The following is an 18587-nucleotide window of genomic DNA, read 5'->3' on the forward strand; positions in this document are numbered from 1 at the left end:
TAATTTTAGAATACAAAAAGTTGAACTTAAATAATTTAAGTTAAATAATTTCAGAGATAATGAAGCTGATTTCTGCAGAAGACTTGGAAGTCTTTATCCTTTACTTGCCCGACTCTAACATGACTGACAGACCTGTTCTGCCTTCATCACTGTTTCCGTCTCTTATTACATAAACAAAATGACTTTGTAATTCATGAATTTATGACATAGCTAATCAAAAAAAATACTAAACCTTACTGTTATATGTGTCATATTTTTAATCTAGAAGTTGCTAAAATGAAAAACATTTTTTACAGACTTTTTCAGAAATCTTAAAACTATGTCTTTAAGTTATAATTCTGTAGTGCTCAGATTTATAAGGGTATCATAGGAATAAAACTTAAAAATAATTTAAATCACATTTATTGTTTTGCATACAATAGCAGACATTTATTTATATTTTAAAAACCCCCAAAGACCATAATAAATTTGGCTTCTTTTCCCCACAAAAATGGGAAATATAGTTCAACAAAGGAAGATGTTAATTATTTTCGTTGCAGTTTATAGCTTTAAAATTACAACACAGCAAAAATAACTAATACTAATTGTGTAGTACTGAAAGATAAAAAAACAATTCACAATATTACTTTAAGCAAAAACCAGAAAGTCACCATTTTAATATAATTGTCAAATAAACTATTACAGTATAGTTTACTCCAAGAAAATACAAAGCACTTCTATACACATAAATATAAAACAAAATAATACAATATTTACTGCAGCAGTTACAAATTAAAAGTTGTCATAATGTATACAAATAAATACTCCCTCCCCCCTTGACATAGTGGCTTCTTATTCCTTAAATGTAGAAACTCTGCTCTTCATAGTAGAAAGCTGAAATCTTTTCATCAAAAGGCACATCTTATCTGTAAGAAAAATGGATGTATAAATAACCCTTTTGAAACAAACATAAACATACTTAAGACCTATAATATTTTCAGATATTATCTTTAAATTTTTAATTCAAATTTTTAAGGGAAAATTAACTGCTACAGTTAACTGCTAAACACGTTATGGCCATTACATTCATACTTGCATATAATATTAATAAATTACTTTAATTGGCTTAAATGCAATAGTTGTTTCTACAACTTTAATATAGTTCTCCAAATGATTCCATTTCTAAGGCTTCAGAAAGAAAGGTTAGGGCTCGGAGTTTGACCTAGTGGTAAAGTGCTTGCCTAGCATGCATGAAGACCTGGATTAGATTCCTTGGTACCACATCCACAGAAAAAAGCAGGAAGTGGTGCTGAGGCTCAAGTGGTAGAGTGCTAGACTTGAGAAAGTCCAAGGACAGTGCTCAGGCCCTGAGCCCAAGCCTAGGACTGGCAAAACAAACAAACAAACAAACAAACAAAAAAGAAAGGAGGGTTAATTAAATGTGTAAGCCTGAAAATATAGTGAATGACAAAAATATGTGGGATATTTGAAGTATAGTAAGAGAAGTTATCAACTGAAAACAGAAAGGTTTCTAGGCCAGGAGTTTGGCCTAGTCGTAGAGTGCTTGCCTAGCATGCAGGAAGCCCTGGCTTTATTTCTTGGTACCCCATCCACAGAAAAAGCTGGAAGTGGTGGCTCAAGTGGTATAGTGTTAACCTTTAGAAAGCCCAAGGACAGTGCTCAGACCCTGAGTTCAAGCCCCAGGACTGGTAAACAAAACAAAACAACAACAAAAAAAGTCCAGAAAGGTTTTAGTAAAAACAAGAGGAATAAGTTTGCTCGTTTTTCTTACTGCATAATTTATGGTACTATAAAATTCTAATTATGCAACGTGTTTACTATTCCTTACCTTAATTAATATACAAGCTTTTAATAAGAGATCACAATCACATAGAATTAGCCATAGCAAAGAACAGCCTAAGTTTTGTGAATTAATAATCTTTCATTACAATTATTCATCGCTTAAAAAAGCTTTTCATGCTGTTGTTTAGTCACTTGATATTTAGTCAGCTATCTTTAAAGATATCTAAATAATTAGTACAAGATATTGAAATTTTGATGTAGTTTGAGAATAAATTTAACTTTCAAAAATGTATTGAAGTTCATTTGAAAAATGTAACTCTTAAGAATCATTTTGATAATGAATGCATGCAACTCAAATATCACTTCCTTGGTATATTAAGTTGCTATTCTCAACTTATATTTATCTTTTTAATTTTTTATTAATATTTCAGTGGAAACAGTTTTAGGAAATGTTGATGTCCCAAGAAAGAACTGAATCATTTGTTACTTCCCATCCTTCTTTAAAATGCAGATATGATGGCTCCAACAACAGTGGCCATACTTACAGCCAGGACAGGACAAACATAAGGTAATGATTTCAGACAACTGCAGATTGCAAACTTTGTCATCCAAAGACATCTGAACTAATAAGATCTGCCCATCACTCCAGATGTGTTGCACTCCTACCCCCCACTTCCCTCCCCCACTTTTAGCTGTGAGGATTGAATCCAGACTGTTGGATATTTGGTATGCTAGTTGTTATAAAATATTGCATACTACGATGTTCAGTTATTAATGGAGCAAAGAAAATTCTGTCATATGCCCTAACGTCAGCATAAAGCATACGGGGAAATAAAGAAAAACCTCTACATGAATCTTTTTTGTAACCTGTTTAAGTAATGACAAACATATATAGTGTCTAAAAGTTAAGTATCAATTTATCCTGCAAATACAAATATCACACTATTAGACATTCTAGGATAACATTTTTTCTAAAATGAACACTAGCACATTAGCATTCCAACATGTTCTTATTTTTAATTACTTTGAACAGCTCTTATGTTCATTCTGATAATATGAAATAACTCTGTGTTTCAGAAATTAGAATTTTCAAATGGATGATGTTTGGAGAAAACCATAATTTGGATTTATTCTTCAATAATTACATGACACCTGTTGTTGTTTCTGATGTACAGATGTTAATAGCCAGAAAATGTTTTGTGGCCAAGTAACCCTGGGTACAAAAATGTAATGAACACATATATTATTTTCAATAACATGGAATAAAAGTAGACAAAAACAATCTTAGAGCTTCAAAATTACATACTTAAAAGAAATTACTAGAGTAGCCTTCAAATGATAGACAGACCACCTTTTAGAAACTGTTATTGTAATTAAAAAAAGAACCTCTAGTATACATGATTATAAATAATAATTTTACTGTTTAGTGGAAACCAAAATAATACCACATGTTTGTTTTTTAAACTTGATTTTAAAAATATTATTTCTTATTGTTGGGTAATGAAACTTGATTTTTTTGAAGACTGGATATGGTTTTCTCCAGCATTTATCTTTGAGAAAAATAAAATAACTTTAGCCTGGAACATTCCTCAATATAATAAAGGCTGTGTATGACAAACCCACAACTAGTATTACACTTAAGGGCGAAAAGCTAAAGGCACTCCCTCTAAAATCAGGAATGAGATAAGGATGCCCATTCTCTCCACTCCTCTTTAACCTAGTATTAGAATTCCTAGCCAGTGCAATAAGGCAAGAAGCAAGCATAAAGGGGATCCAAATAGGGAAAGAGGAAGTAAAACTTTCCCTCTTTGCGGATGACATGATCCTGTACTTAAAGAATCCTATACACTCTACTCCCAAGCTCCTTGAGCTGATTCAAAACTTTGGAAGGGTAGCAGGCTATAAAATTAACCCTCAAAAAAAACTTGATACATAAGGCCATATAGTATGAAGCTAATTGAATGGACCTCTAGGATATTGAAACAAAAGCCATATACCGAATGATTGCTGTCCTTAAGGTGCTATGTTATCTCTCATCTCTTTTGCTGTTCCTTTGTTACCTCATATTGTCACAATACCTCACTTTGTTATCTGATATATTGGATACATTTGTATTTGGTTACTTGAAATTGGACAGGAAAGGGGAGAAAACCAAGGAGGGGGAGGGTAATGGGGACCAAGACATGTGGAAGGGTATCAATGTAGGTGAATTAATGCACCTTCTATCTGGCAAATATCATGTAACCCTTTTATTAAATACAATAAAAAATATTTTAAAAAATCAACTGCCTTCCACTATGCCAACAGTGAGAGGAATGAGGGAACAATCAGGAAAGCAACTCCTTTTGCAATAGCCTCAAAGAAAATAAAGTACCTAGGAATTACCTGAACTAAGAATGTAAAGGACCTTTTTGATGAAAACTTTAAAACCCTGAAAAAGGAAATTAAAGCAGAACTGAGGAAATGGAAAAACCTCCCATGCTCCTGGATTGGAAGAATCAATATCGTGAAAATGACAATCTTGCCAAGGGTTAGCTATAAACGCAACACAATACCCATCAATATCCCAATGTAATTCTTTAAAGAAATAGAAGAGGCAATCCAAAATTTCATATGGAATAATAAAAGACCCTGAATAGCAAAAAACTTCTTAGCAGAAAGAATAGCGCAGGAGGAATTTCAATACCAAACTTTAGACTCTATTACAGAGCTATAATTATCAAAACAGCTTGGTATTGGCACAAAAACAGGACTGAAGACGAATGGAATACAACTGAAGACCCAGATATTAAACCACAGACCTATGGCCACCTAATCTTCGACAAGGGAGCCAAAAATATAGAATGGAAGAAAGATAGTCTCTTCAACAAGTTTTGCTGGCAGAACTGGTTAAGTACCTGCAGAAAACTAAAGTTGGATCCTTCTTTGTCACCCTGCACTAGAATTAACTGCAAATGGATCAAAGACCTGGAGGTAAAAGCTGACACACTGAAAACTTTACTAGAAGGAATAGGAGATACACTAGGCCTCCTTGGCACAGGACCAAGAATCACAACAAATCAGAGAAAGGCTGGATAAGTAGGACTGCATTAAACTGCAGAGCTTTCGTATGGTAAAGGACATAGCTAGTAAACTAATCAGGAAGCCTACAGAGTGGGAGAAGATCATCACCAACCATACAACAGACAAAGGCCTCATATCTAAAATATATCAACAGCTCAAAAAACTGAATCACTCCAAAACTAATCTCCAAAGTAACATCCATCCCATTAAAAGATGGGCCAAAGACTTAAAGAGAGTCTTTTCTGAAGAAGAAACAAAAATGGCCTATAGACACATGAAGAAATGCTCGACATCTCTGGTCATAAAAGAAATGCAAATCAAAACAACTCTAAGATTCCACCTCACTCCAGTTAGAATGGCCAGGATCAAGAAAACTAATAACAACTGATGATGGAGGGGATGTGGCCAGGACGGATCACCACTACACTGTTGGTGGGAGTGCAAACTCGTTCAACCACTATGGAAAACAGTATGGCAGTGCCTCAAAAGGCTAAACATAGACCTCCCCTGTGACCCAGCAATTCCACTACTTGGCATTTACCCAATTATCCAGAAACAAGGACATACTAAATCGACCAGCACAACAATGTTCATTGCAGCACTATTTACCATAGCAAATATATGGAACCAACCTAGATGTCCCTCAATTGATGAGTGGATCACAAGATGTGGTATTTGTATACAATGGAATTCTATGCTGCTGTCAGAAAGAATGACATTGCCCCATTTGTTAGGAAATGGAAAGACTTAGAAAAAATCATATTAAGTGAAGTAAGCCAGACTGAAAGGGACACAGGCTCAGTGGTTCCCCTCATTTGTCATAATCAGTAGAAACCATGGGCTTTACGAGTAGAGATTTGCAATAGAGCAAAACCTTGATACAAAAGGCCATACAGTAGGATGCTAAATGAAAGGATCTCTGGGATATAGAAACATAAGCCATATAATGATTGTTGTCCTTAATGTACTATGTTATCTCTCATCTCTTTTGCTGTCTCTTGGTTATCTCATATTGTTACAGTATCTCACTTTGTTACCTGATATATCAGATGTATTTGTATTTGGTTATTTGAAATTGGATAGGGAAGGGGAAAAAACAAGATGAGGGTTGGGGGTGGGGGAAGGGAAATGGGGACCTAGACATGTGAAAGGGTATCAATGTATGTGAATTAATGCACCATCTATCTGGCAAATATCATGTAACCTTTCTATTGATTACAATAACAAATATATGAAAAAAAAGAATTTTGGAAACCAGGGGGAGGGGAGAGGGAACAGGGGACCATGTCATAAGAAAGGGTATCAATGTTTGTGAAGTTATGTACCTTCTATCTGGTGAATATAATGTAACCCTTGTATTAATTACAATAAATATAGATGGAAAGAAAAAAATAACTTTAGCCAATTTTTGCTGCCTGACTTATCACTTTCTGTCCAAAGGAGCTGAAAACTTCATAAAACTTCATAAAGCAGTTGAAGAAAACAGATATTTGTTATAGAGTTTTGTGTTTCTTTGTACAAAATGTGTCAGTGACTAAATATAAACAAAATTAAGATAGCCATGGCACTTTCAAGAGAAATTATACTAATCCTGTGGCTCAAGAAGTTTACTTCATATACCTATAAATTTTCTGCCTGTATTAGCCTCTATTTTAAGCATTAGTCTGTAGGCATTTGCTCCAAATGATAACTGTAACTCTGGTCCTAACACCTTTCTCAGTTTTGGCTTGAAATACTCTCATGGTCTAATTGTAGCAGATAAAAAAAGAAAACACACAAACTAAGAAACAGTTTTAAAAGAAGGCTTCTTAAGAAATAAAAATGGCCTATAGACACATGAAGAAATGCTCGACATTTCTGGTCATAAAAGAAACGCAAATCAAAACAACTCTAAGATTCCACCTCACTCCAGTTAGAATGGCCAGGATCAAGAAAACTAATAACTCATTCAACCACTAAGACTAAACATAGAGCTCCCCTATGACCCAGCAATTCCACTACTTGGCATTTTGTCCAGAAACAAGGGCATACTAAATCCACTAACACAATGATGTTCATTGCAGCATTATTTACCATAGCAAAGATATGGAACCAACCCATATGTCCCTCAGTTGTTGAGTGGATCAACAAGATGTGGTATTTATACACAATGGAATTCTATGCTGCTGTCAGAAAGAACAACATCGCTCCATTTGTAAGGAAATGGGAAGACTTTCAAAGGAACATAGGCCCAATAGTCTCATTTGTCATAATCAGTAGAAACCTTGGGCTCTCCTAGCAGAGATTTAGAGACATTAGGCCATATAGTATGACGTTAAATGTAAGGACCTCCAGGATAAGGAAACAAAAGCCATATAATGAATGACTGTTGTTCTTAATGTACTATGTTATCTCTCATCTCTTTTGCCATCCCTTGGTTATCTCATATTGTTACACTATTTCACATTGTTATCTGATATATTTTATATGTGCTTAATTGGTTATTTGAAATTGGATAGGGAAGGGGGGAAATCAAGATAAGCGTGGGGAGGGTGGGAGGGAAATGGGACCATGTCATAAGAAAGGGTATCAATGTTTGTGAAGTTATGCACCTTCTATCTGGTGAATATAATGTAACCCTTCTATTAATCACAAAGAAAAGAAAAAAGAAGGCTTCTTAGTAAACACAAATGGAATTCTTTGTTCCCATCAATAAAAAAAATTATACTAATCCAGACCCAAAGAAACAAAGGGTACATGTCTAACCTAGTTTGTAATAATTAGAATGTGCCTATAAATCTACAAGTAAACATAATGGATAGTAAAAGACAAACAATTAAACCTGGATATGATTAATTAAATAGTTGTCTAAATGATAATGGAAAGAACAAATGAGGATATTATTAGGAAAGGACTGCAAAGGCTTAATAGATATGTACATAATATCACATACAATGATGTTTATCAAACTAAACTCTAGAAATTGAAAGTAGGAAGTTTTTTTTATTGCACTGCTTGCATATTTTCTCTTCTATTCTCCTCCATCTTCTCTTCACCCTTTCCCTTTTTGCTTTGGTTTATTCCCTTCTGTTTGTTTTTGTTTTGTTATGTTTTTTCTGATGCAGTATTTCCACTGCAAATTATGGCTGGTCCAATTATTATTTTCAACATTGTACATTTTGCCAGCATTTTTATCAAGTTATTTGGATTTTTTCCTTTTCTTTTGTTGGTTATTGGGTTGCAACAAATTTCTATTAATTTGCTATAAAGTCATATGCATATATTGTATGCAACATACATTATATATGACAGTGAATAGTTCATGACTTATTTATCGATCTTATGCTTTTAATCTTAAATCCATTTGAATTGTTTTTTGTATATGGTAAAAAATAAGTTAATCTTATTCTTTTGAATGTAGATATTTCCTATTTTACATCCTTGGCAATTAGGATGAAGGTAAGTGTAATGAAGACATATGAATTTATTTCCTGGAACCATTCTCTTCTATTAACTCTGTTTATATGTGATTGTGATAATGCTTGAATTGCTGATGTTTTGTAATGAATTTTGACATCAGAATGTGTGATTATTCTAGCTTTGGCTTAGCATGTACTTTAGGATTGCTTTCCTACATTTAAACAGAATGACACTGGAATGTTGGCAGGAATTACAATGGGTCTAAACATTACTTTGCACTGTAATGAGTACTTTGACCAAGTATAATTCATGCACAAATGTTCTCTTGTTCTGTTATATTACATCTATAGTGTTTTATCATTTACAGTATATAATATTTCCCTTCTTTGGTTAAATTTATTAATATTTCACAACTTTTTGTTGTTATTAGGATTAGAATTGTTTCCTTAATTGATTTCAGGGATTCATCTCTTTATATTGGTTTTTACATCTTGCAAACTATTTAGAATTATTTTATTAGTACTAACAGATAGATCTGAGTTTGTTCCAAATATTACCATATCACTGCAAACAAAAATGATTTTACTTCTATTTATAATGATTACTGTGGCTAAACATTACAATGCTAGGTTGAATAGAAGCAGCAAGGTGAGCATACATGAACAGACGTTGAAATCTGCCAAATATTTTTTTTTGTCTATTGAGATAATCTTATTTGTCATTTATAGTACAGTATGTCATATGGATTGATTTATTTATATCATGAAATAGCCTTGCACGACAGAAATAAACCTCATTCTGTTTTGGGATATCAACATTTTAAAATGCTGCTGAATTCATTTTAGTAGGATTTTATTGAAAACTTTTACATATATGCTCACGAGATATTAGCTTGCAGTTTTTCTTTTGTTGTGTATCTTTGTTGGATTGTGGCATCATGGTAATATTAGGCTGTGAAAATAAATGTTCAAATGTTCTCTCATTTTTTTTCCTACATATTTGAGGATTTGTATTAAATCTTTTTTCTTCTTTCTTCCTTCCCCCTCCCTCCCCTTCCTCCTCTTCCTCCTCCTCCTCCTCCTCCTCTTTTTCTCCTTCTCCTTCTTCCTTCTTCCTTTTGCCAGTGTTGGGGCTTGATTTGAATGTTGGACAAAATTCACTTGAGAAGCCAGCTAGTCCTGAGCTTTTTCTTTGTTCCTGTTTTTTTTTATCATTTAAATTTTTTTATTAGCATCTTTAAGTGCTCACACTAAAGGTTGTCATTTAACAAAGCAACTTGAAAATACAATTTATCTTGATCTATGCCACCCTTTTCAACATTCTCATGCCCTCTTTCCCCCACCTCCTTTCCCTCTCTTGTTAATTGAATTATTGACTGTATGCTCCTCCTCTTCTTTTGTTTATCCCTTTTCCTTGACCCTGCCCCTTTTTAATACACACTTTCTGATGTTTTACTTTGCTAAACTTTGATTTGGACTTTCTCCCTTGAATCTACTGTATTTCCCTAATCTATTTGTATATGCTTGCATACCACTCAACATAGAGTATTGACTTATGAGTTTGTAAGCTACATCTAGCTTCCACAGATAAGAGGAAGCATGCACCCTTTCTCTCCCTGAACTTGAGTTACTTCACTTAACCTATGTTTTTACAAGCCTTTCAATTTCTTTTATACCAATTAATGAGAATCCATCTTGATCAATATCATCCTTCCACCGTCCCAGCCCTATCCATGCCATCAAGTCATCTGATTTCATTTTCACATATATGCATTTAATATTATGATTTATTTGCCCGCTTTCCTCTCTTCATTTTTCTGTTCCCCTTCATTTTTTCCATATATTTTTATTGTAATTAATAGAAGGGTTACATTATATTCACCAGATAGAAGGTACATTACTTCACCAATATTGATACCCCCTACCCCTGCTAATCTTGATTTCCCCCTTCACTCTCCTATTTCAAATAACCAATTAAGCATCTATAAAATATACAAGATAACAAGGTGAAATATCGTAACAATATGAGATAACCAAGGGACAGCAAAAGAGATGAGAGATAACATTGTACATTAAGGACAACAATCACTCATTATATGGCTTTTTTGTTTCTATATCCTGGAAGTCCTTACATTTAGCATCATACTATATGGCCTTATGTATCTGGATTTTGTTCTATTGTGAATCTCTGTTAGAAGAGCTCAAGGTTTCTACTGATTATGACAAATGAGGGAAACCATTGAGCCTATGTTCCTTTGAGTCTGGCTTACTTCACTTAATAGGATTTTTTCTAAGTCTTTCCATTTCCTTACAAATGGGCGATGTCTGTTCTTTCTGACAGCAGCATAGGATTCCACTGTGTATAAATACCACATCTTGTTGATCCACTCATCAACTGTTCATTTGTGGTACTGGAGATCAAAGACAGAGCTTCATCTGCTACCAGGTAAATGACACCTCCCTCTCTGTTGGAGAGTTTTATGACTAATTCACTCTTCTTTGTTAACACTTTGATCATTGATACTTTAATTTCTTCTAGTTTCTAGTTTGGTAAAAGTCATGTACCCAAGAATCTAAGCATTTTCCCCTAGATTATAAAGTTCCTTGACAAATAATTATATCTAACGGTCTCTTGCTCTTTTATGTTTGAGTCACCATGTGTTACAACTATTAAATGTTGGGTAATTGTTATTTTCCATTACAACCTTTGCTTTAAAGAAATCTGCCTGAAATAGATAACCCGGACTTTTAATTTAGATCTTAAATTGTTAACAATATCATATTTTATATTCCCTTTTAGTGTAGATATACAGGAGATACTTTATAGATCTCAAAGCATATTTATATACAATTATAATAAGTTATAAATACAAATTATGAACTGAAGCAATACAATAATAAAGTAAAGCAGTGATAGTCCATTGCCATAATATTTAATAAGCATTCTTAAAACCAAAGATTCTATCATTATGCCTCCAGTTCCAAATTCATTATGTACATTTCTTCCTAATAATTAAATAATAAATAATCTATATGTATATGTTCATATAGATAAATATATATATGTATATGTACATATATTTGATGCCTACATTTATGTCATATATTTATATTTAAATTATATACAATGTCTCTTAAATGTAAATCAACAAATTTATCTGTTTTCCATCTGAAACTAATAACACTGGTTTGAGGCCAGTCTAGATGGAAAAGTTCACAAGACTCTTCAATCCATAGCTAGGTACAATGATATATGTCTAACATCTGAAGCTATGTGGAAGGCTGAAATTGGAGGCCCTGTACATCCCAGACATAAGTTGTGGGAAACTATCTCATCTGAGGAAAGTTGGGTGCAATGATCCATACTGGTCATCCTAGCAACTACAGAAAGCCTAAAATACCATATCATCACCCATGCACATACCTAGGAGGGAAGCAAGATTCTATCCTAAAAATAACCAGTGAAAAAAAGAATGGAGGGACCCTTCAGAGGTAGAGTGCTTAAGTAGAAAGTGAAAGGCCATGAGTATAAATCCCAATATCACCAAGGGAAAAGTAAGAAAGATTAAAAAGCAAAAGATGGATCTAGGTTTTGTTCCATTGCAAATCTCTGCACATAAGGCCATATAGTATGACGCTAAATGAAAGGACCTGTAGGATATAGAAACAAAAGCCATATAATGAGTGATTGTTGTCCTTAATGTACTATGTTATCTCTCATCTCTTTTGGTGTCCCTTGGTTATCTCATATTTTTACAGTATCTCACTTTGTTATCTGATATATTGGATATATTTGCATTTGGTTATTTGAAATTGTATAGGGAAGGGGGGAAAACAAGATGAGGGGTAGGGGTGGGGGGAGGGAAATGGGGACCAAGACATGAGAAAGGATATCAATGTATGTGAATTAGTGCACCTCCTATCTGGCAAATATAATGTAACCCTTCTATTAATTACAATAAAAATATATGAAAAAAAGCAAAAGATGAAAAGGAGAGGGAATATAAAAGAAAGAGAAGAAGGGAGGGAGGGACGGATAAGAGAAAGTTAGAAGGAAGAAGAAAAACACACATCAATACAGAGAAAGCGGGGAGCTGAGGTATTAATAAACAGATATAGTTATTTTTTTTGTTTGCCCAGCCCCTAACTATTACTTACAATTATATGACTGGTATTTGATTATTGTATTTTCTTCGACAAATGAATTGTCAGCATTAATAACAGCTCCCTTTATACTTATGTTATAATCTTATATATAAGGGAAATGGGGATAAATCATCCCTTTATATAAGTATGTGATTTAATTGCTTTTTGATCCCAAGATTTCTGTAGTATTTGTATTTATATCTGATTTCATATTTTATTTTTTTCTTCACCCAAATATTCCACTCTATATAATGTGGCAAGAACCTCCTTCCTGATATATGGAAGTCAAGAATGTACCTTCTCGGATGATTGGCATCAAACAACGTGTTGTCATCATCCTCATCATCTTGTTCTAAAGGTGTCAATTCCATGTTTTCTATGTTAGTATCCAAAACTCCATATCTCCTTGTCTTCCGGTTTCTTCTTCTCATCCTAGTAAATAATTAAAGAAATGAATAAAGTTATTTAAATATAATAGACAATATTCTGTTTAAAGACAAATATTGTTTATATGTATTTATTAAAATTGTTAGTGTGTCTCTAATAAAGTTACATTCCAAGTAATCAATTTATTATCAAGGGTTACTGGTATTTCGTGAGACAAAACTTCCATGTTTATAAAGACAATAATATTTCTCCTTCTGACCTACTCTTTTCCCTCTGTCAAGTGATTATGCTAAGAAGTAATTCTTTAAAACTTAGATCATTTAAAATATCTTTACAGAAGTCAGGCTTTGTCCCACATCCTTCATGCTTTCTGATGATATGTAAAAGGAAATAAGCAACTTAGGAGCTCTATGTATGTGTGTGGATGATATAATTTATGTTTTGTGACTGTTTGTGCATGTGTATGTGCACACATCCCAAACTCACAACAACCTTGAATACACATCAGAATAATTTGGGTATGCCCATGCTCAGGACATAATTAACTTAAAGTTCTCTGGAATGGAAACTAAACATCACTAAGCTTGTGATTTCTAGCTCAATGATTCTAAAAGTATAGTTTGCAGTCAATGCTCAAGTCAACCCTATATAACAACCTCAAATCCATAACCAGAAAAAAGTATCTATGGGAGTTTAAAAACAGAGCATGAACATAGTAAGTGAGCATAAATGAAACTCAGTTAACTTAAATTCTGATTCATTCTGCTTCATACAGTAAGGTTTATTAGTACTCAAGTCTTTTAGTCAGCTCTACAGGTCAACAGAAGAGTGTGAACCACTGGAAGATGAAGTATATTTCATCTACACACATACAGAACACCAATTATTTAAGCATAAGACCAGGCTCTGTACTAGCCTCTGAGTAGTAATCAAAACTTGCAAAATATTACAATCAATAAAAAACAAATATACTTTCCAGCAATCACTGCTATTTAAATAGCTGCTCAAAAGTGATGGTATAAAAACCAGTGATTTAAGGATAGTATTAACATTCACAAAGTGAATCATTCAGTCAATTATGGTTGTAACTAGCAAAAGCAAGGTAGCATGAAGCAGAGGGTGCTATTTTTATAATGAAAAATAAAATGTTAGGCTGCTGAACATGTATACATGCATGAATACATTTATGTATATACCTTCTCCAACATACAGAACATGGGGATTAGAGATCTGAACTGTTTTTTCTATGAAATATGACATAGCTTAAGTTTTGTGATCATATATGGTCTCTATCAAGTGTTTATCTTAAGTTTTTTTGGTATTGTTTTGCTTACAGTCCTTTAAAATATGTTAAACATACCCTTAGCTTTTGAACTTAACAAAAACATATCAGCAGATATAATTTACTCTATTTATCCAGCTCAGCTTATATTCATTAAAATAATTAACAGAAAAACTTAGAACAGAAAAGGGCAAAAGTTCTGTCATTAGAAAAAAGACATAACATAACACAAAGTAGTTAGTTCTTTTTGGCCTTTTAGTACAACATGACTTAATAATTAATATGCTCCTAATTACTTGAGAGAATATTTCTTGTCCTTTCCTTGATTTAAAGAAAATGAACAAAAGTCAAGGAAACCTTATAGAAGCATAGGCTATGGTTATTGAGAATTATGCTTCTCTGATTAATTTTCCAAGCTATACGGCATCTAAAAAATTCTGATATTTTTGTCAATAAAAAAGAATTTACTTATATAAAAGTATTTTTGGAAATATAGTAGATCCTTTCAGGTTATATATATCAATCATCAAATATACTAGTACCATAGTGTTGCCAATAAAACAGTAAGTTGGGAAATCTCAAAAACAGAGTACATAAAACTTAAGGATTTTAAAATTACTCTCAGCTAATATTCACTCCCATGGTCAACATCAAACCCCAGGAAATAGTTAAATTAACCTACCCAATAAGACTATTTTCCTTCATTGTGAATAATCATTTAACATCACTGGTTTGCTATTTTATTCTTTGTTCTGTCAAACGTTACCAATATCTACATTCTCTAAATATTTTACATTCTAGTTTTATTTAATTATAGATGTAAACACTATCTTCCAAATAGAAATTTCTTTAAAATAAGACTCTATTACATAAACAAAGACAGAATATTGTTAAACTGTAAATAAATCAGGGATGCAACTCAAATTAGATAATTTAATATTATATATACTAATTCATATAAGAATAAAGCAAACTTTAAAAGACTCTATTATTAAATAGAACTTATAGTTTATATACTTCTGCAAGAAAACGTCTTTCATCATTCTAAAAAATTGAGCCATTGATGCCTACTTAACCCTGAATATGCACTTCAAGAACTGGAAGAGGTTCTCATTATGTCCTGTATGTAGTTATTTACATTTTTTCTTCCTGTTTTCATTTTCTGTACCTTTTGCCTTGTATATAAGCTTCTCTGATCTGTGGAAGGAAAGGAAATCATAGAAACAGCAGGACAGAAGATAAACTAATGCAACAATGATATTCATTAGACATCATGCTGGAAATGAACTTTACAAGGTGGGGGGTTGGGCAAGGAGTAGGGTATGGTAAGGGAGAGAAAGTGTGAGAAAGGATAACAGTGTTTAAAAAGAAATGTAGGTTGGGCATGGTGGCTCACGCCTGTAATCCTAGCTACTTAGGCTGAGATCTGAGGATTAAGGTTCAAATCCAGCAGGCAGAAGAAAACCTAAGACTCTTATCTCCAATTAACCTCTAGAAAATGGGAAGTGGGGCTTGGCTCAAGGGTAGGGCAGTTGCCTTGAGATGAAGAGCTAAAGGACAATGCCCAGGCCCAGGGGTAGGGCGGTAGCCTTGAGCTAAAGAGCTCAGGGACAATGCTATTATTTTATCCTTCAAGATCCAGCATACATTGTTTCTAAACAAAATGGGGCTTTAAAATCCATGACATTTTAACAGTGAAGTTATTTATTCATTTATTTATTTCAGAAATATATTTGTTCCTGATCCCCAAACTTAGCCATTTAAGTGCTGATTATATACACATCCTTTACTTGCACTTTCCTATTAGATGCCATCCTGTTGCTTCCCACTGCATATAGAAAGTTTCTGTACAGAGTTAAGTTTGGAAGCTTGAGAGGGACAAAAAAGAAAAGTAAGTATTTCAGATTTCAGTAGCTGTCTTAGTACAGATGTAAATTCCTTAATGTTCCATTATATTCAGCTTAGAACTATTTCTGTTCCAAAGGCATACATAAGTTATGTATCAAAATAAAACTACTGAAGTATGCTTGATAAAATTTTATGTAAAATGCCTGATGCCACATAAAATAAGCACAACAAAATAAAACTCCTTTTACTACTCTATGAGAGAATATCAATAGATTTAATTTCCTGTAGCATGCTGCATTTGATTTTATTCATATTTCTCTTTTGTTTTAATAGAATATGTATAATGAATGTATTAAATATGTATAATAATATAATACTATTACTTAATTTATTCTATGGAGCATACAAGCTAAAGTGTAAGTTACACACAATCTATACAGTTAGAAATAACTATATAAGTGTATAACATGATAAAGCAATAAAGTTTAAATCACTACATATACATATATGTATATATGTATATAGATGCCCACTGATACAAAATAAAGCTGAAACATTTTTGTCATAGTATCATAACCTAATGGCTATGTCAGTTGCCTATACTTTTCATTCAAAATTCAAACTGGAAATCTTACAGCAAAAAATTCTTTTGGCTAATTTGACACTTATCATTTCAGCCCTGTCTCTCATAGCCCAATCTAGCAGTTATCACTTCAAGAAACAGAATATATTAAAATATGAATATTAGTAAGGATGAGAGTGAGTTTTGGGTTGGACTGTGTCTTTCATACGCTTTTAGGCTGAGGTCTTCAGACCTATAGAACATAATATTATTTAGAGGTAAGATCTTCACAAAGCTAGTCAATATTCAGTTAGGGAAAGTGACCTTTATTTCACTATAGTAAATGTTCTTATAAAAGAAAATTTGAAGACACATGAATACTAGCAAAATATCACATTAACAGGATAACAGTCATTTGCAAATCAAGGAGAAAAAGCCTTGAAGAGGCATTTTTCTCACATCTCTCAGAGTTAAACCACAGTACCTGGAGTTCAGAACTATAAAACAGGAATTTTCTGTTGTCTAATATCCTCTCTATTTGTGGAATGTTGTTCCAGCAGCTCACTATTCGGCTGCCACATTCACAAGTACTATTGATTTCTTGAGACTTAATAAAATTGAATTGACCTCAAGTCTCACACCTGCTTGCTTATAGCTGTTGCTCTTTGATTTGGCCATGCTTTAATTCTAGCATTTTGCTGGCTAACTGGACACAGTTGTAGACTTTTCTGACTGGGTTGCCTTGGAATCTTGAATTTTGGAATCTTTCTGCATAATTACAAATACATGTCTGAGCCAACAGCCTGGCTCAAACTGCCTACTTCTGTCAGCTCTGGTAACACAGAAACATCCTCTTCATCTACTCAGTTTCAACAGATGTCCATTCCTCAGTGTTAGGTAATGAATCTGTAATATGATCTATAGGATTAGAGGAGGGAGTCTCACACTAGTATCTCCAGGTTCCCTTTGCTGGGCATTATTTACTCTACCCTCTATTTCAGTTTCTTGTTGCAATCTCAAAACCTTCTCTCAGTTTTCTGTGGTGGTCATCCTTTCTTCACCATTGGCATTATGCTTTTCATATTCACAATATGTCTGTGATAATGCTTATTTACCATTTAGTTTTCAGGAAAAAGAGATCACTTCTTTAGGAAAACCTACTTAGCTAGGTCACAAATCCAATGTGATTTGTGCTGTGTGCCTTTCAAAATACTCACCACAACTGCACTTGAACACTGTCTCAACTAACTGCTCATGGACTGGACTATTATTAGTTCTATCAGTGGAGGAGTAGTAGCTACTCAGAGCTGTACTCTGAGTGATATTCTAAGCACACAGGTTCTGCTATAGAACAGATGGCTAGTAGTTGTTAAATAACTGAAACACATAGACAAGATATGTTCTACTATATCTGTAAAAACATATATGTGTATTTCATATGTAGCTCTTCACCCTTGGGATAAGAGAAGTGTATATAACATATAAAACACAGCATAGCAAAATCTAAGGGAGCTAGATGTTTTCTGAGCTTATTATGTATCTCAGGAGGTAAGCAAACCTCTTCTTGCTAAGGACAAGAAAAGTACTAGAATATTTAAGTGTGTAGAAATATATTCATTCCAGGATCTTTAAGATATTCTAAGTATAACTCAAATGACTGACACCCTCTGTTCAAATTACTATTAATATTGCCTTCATCTTGTGCTGAAGAGTTGTATATATCACTTTGGGATATGTAAATTTACCATATTGTAACATAATTATCCTTTACTCTAAATAATTAAAATAGGTCCCTTGAAACAAGGTAGCTCTTCTTTTAAATTTTCTGCATTCCACATGGAACCATTTCTAATGTTAAAAGATGTTTTTGCCTTCTTGCACTAGATAAATTATGTAAGTGTAGAGTTTCTTCTGAATCTCAGTACAAACATTATTCCACTCTGGCAGGAAGTGATAATATTCTCGGGAACTGCTGAAATGCATGTGATTTCATGTTGAAGTTCTCATATCACTATGCTCCTGAATTCCAGTAGCTTCCCTTCATAATTTTTCTTGGGTCCTGTCTATTAGCCTGACAGGTGCCAAGTTTTATCACCATCACAAGCTTGACTGTGATTAA

At 33.4% G+C, this 18587-nt stretch overlaps 1 protein-coding gene across 1 annotated transcript in view; it reads right to left on the reverse strand.

Annotated features, from left to right (window-relative positions):
• Positions 1 to 386: 386 nt before the first annotated feature.
• The window catches only part of Fam174a (family with sequence similarity 174 member A), a 32882-nt gene continuing 14681 nt past the window's right edge, over positions 387 to 18587 (reverse strand). Inside the window, exons 2-3 of the mRNA XM_090331583.1 lie at positions 12687 to 12821; positions 387 to 905 (exon numbers count right to left, since the gene is read on the reverse strand). Of these exons, the coding sequence (XP_090187709.1) occupies positions 902 to 905; positions 12687 to 12821 (139 nt within the window). The 3' untranslated portion in view covers positions 387 to 901. The remainder of the gene's footprint in view (positions 906 to 12686; positions 12822 to 18587) is intronic.

Source organism: Megascapheus bottae, chromosome 4 (genome assembly GCF_031878675.1).
Source record: "Megascapheus bottae isolate mThoBot1 chromosome 4, mThoBot2.hap1, whole genome shotgun sequence".
NCBI classification, from domain to species: Eukaryota; Metazoa; Chordata; class Mammalia; order Rodentia; family Geomyidae; genus Megascapheus; species Megascapheus bottae.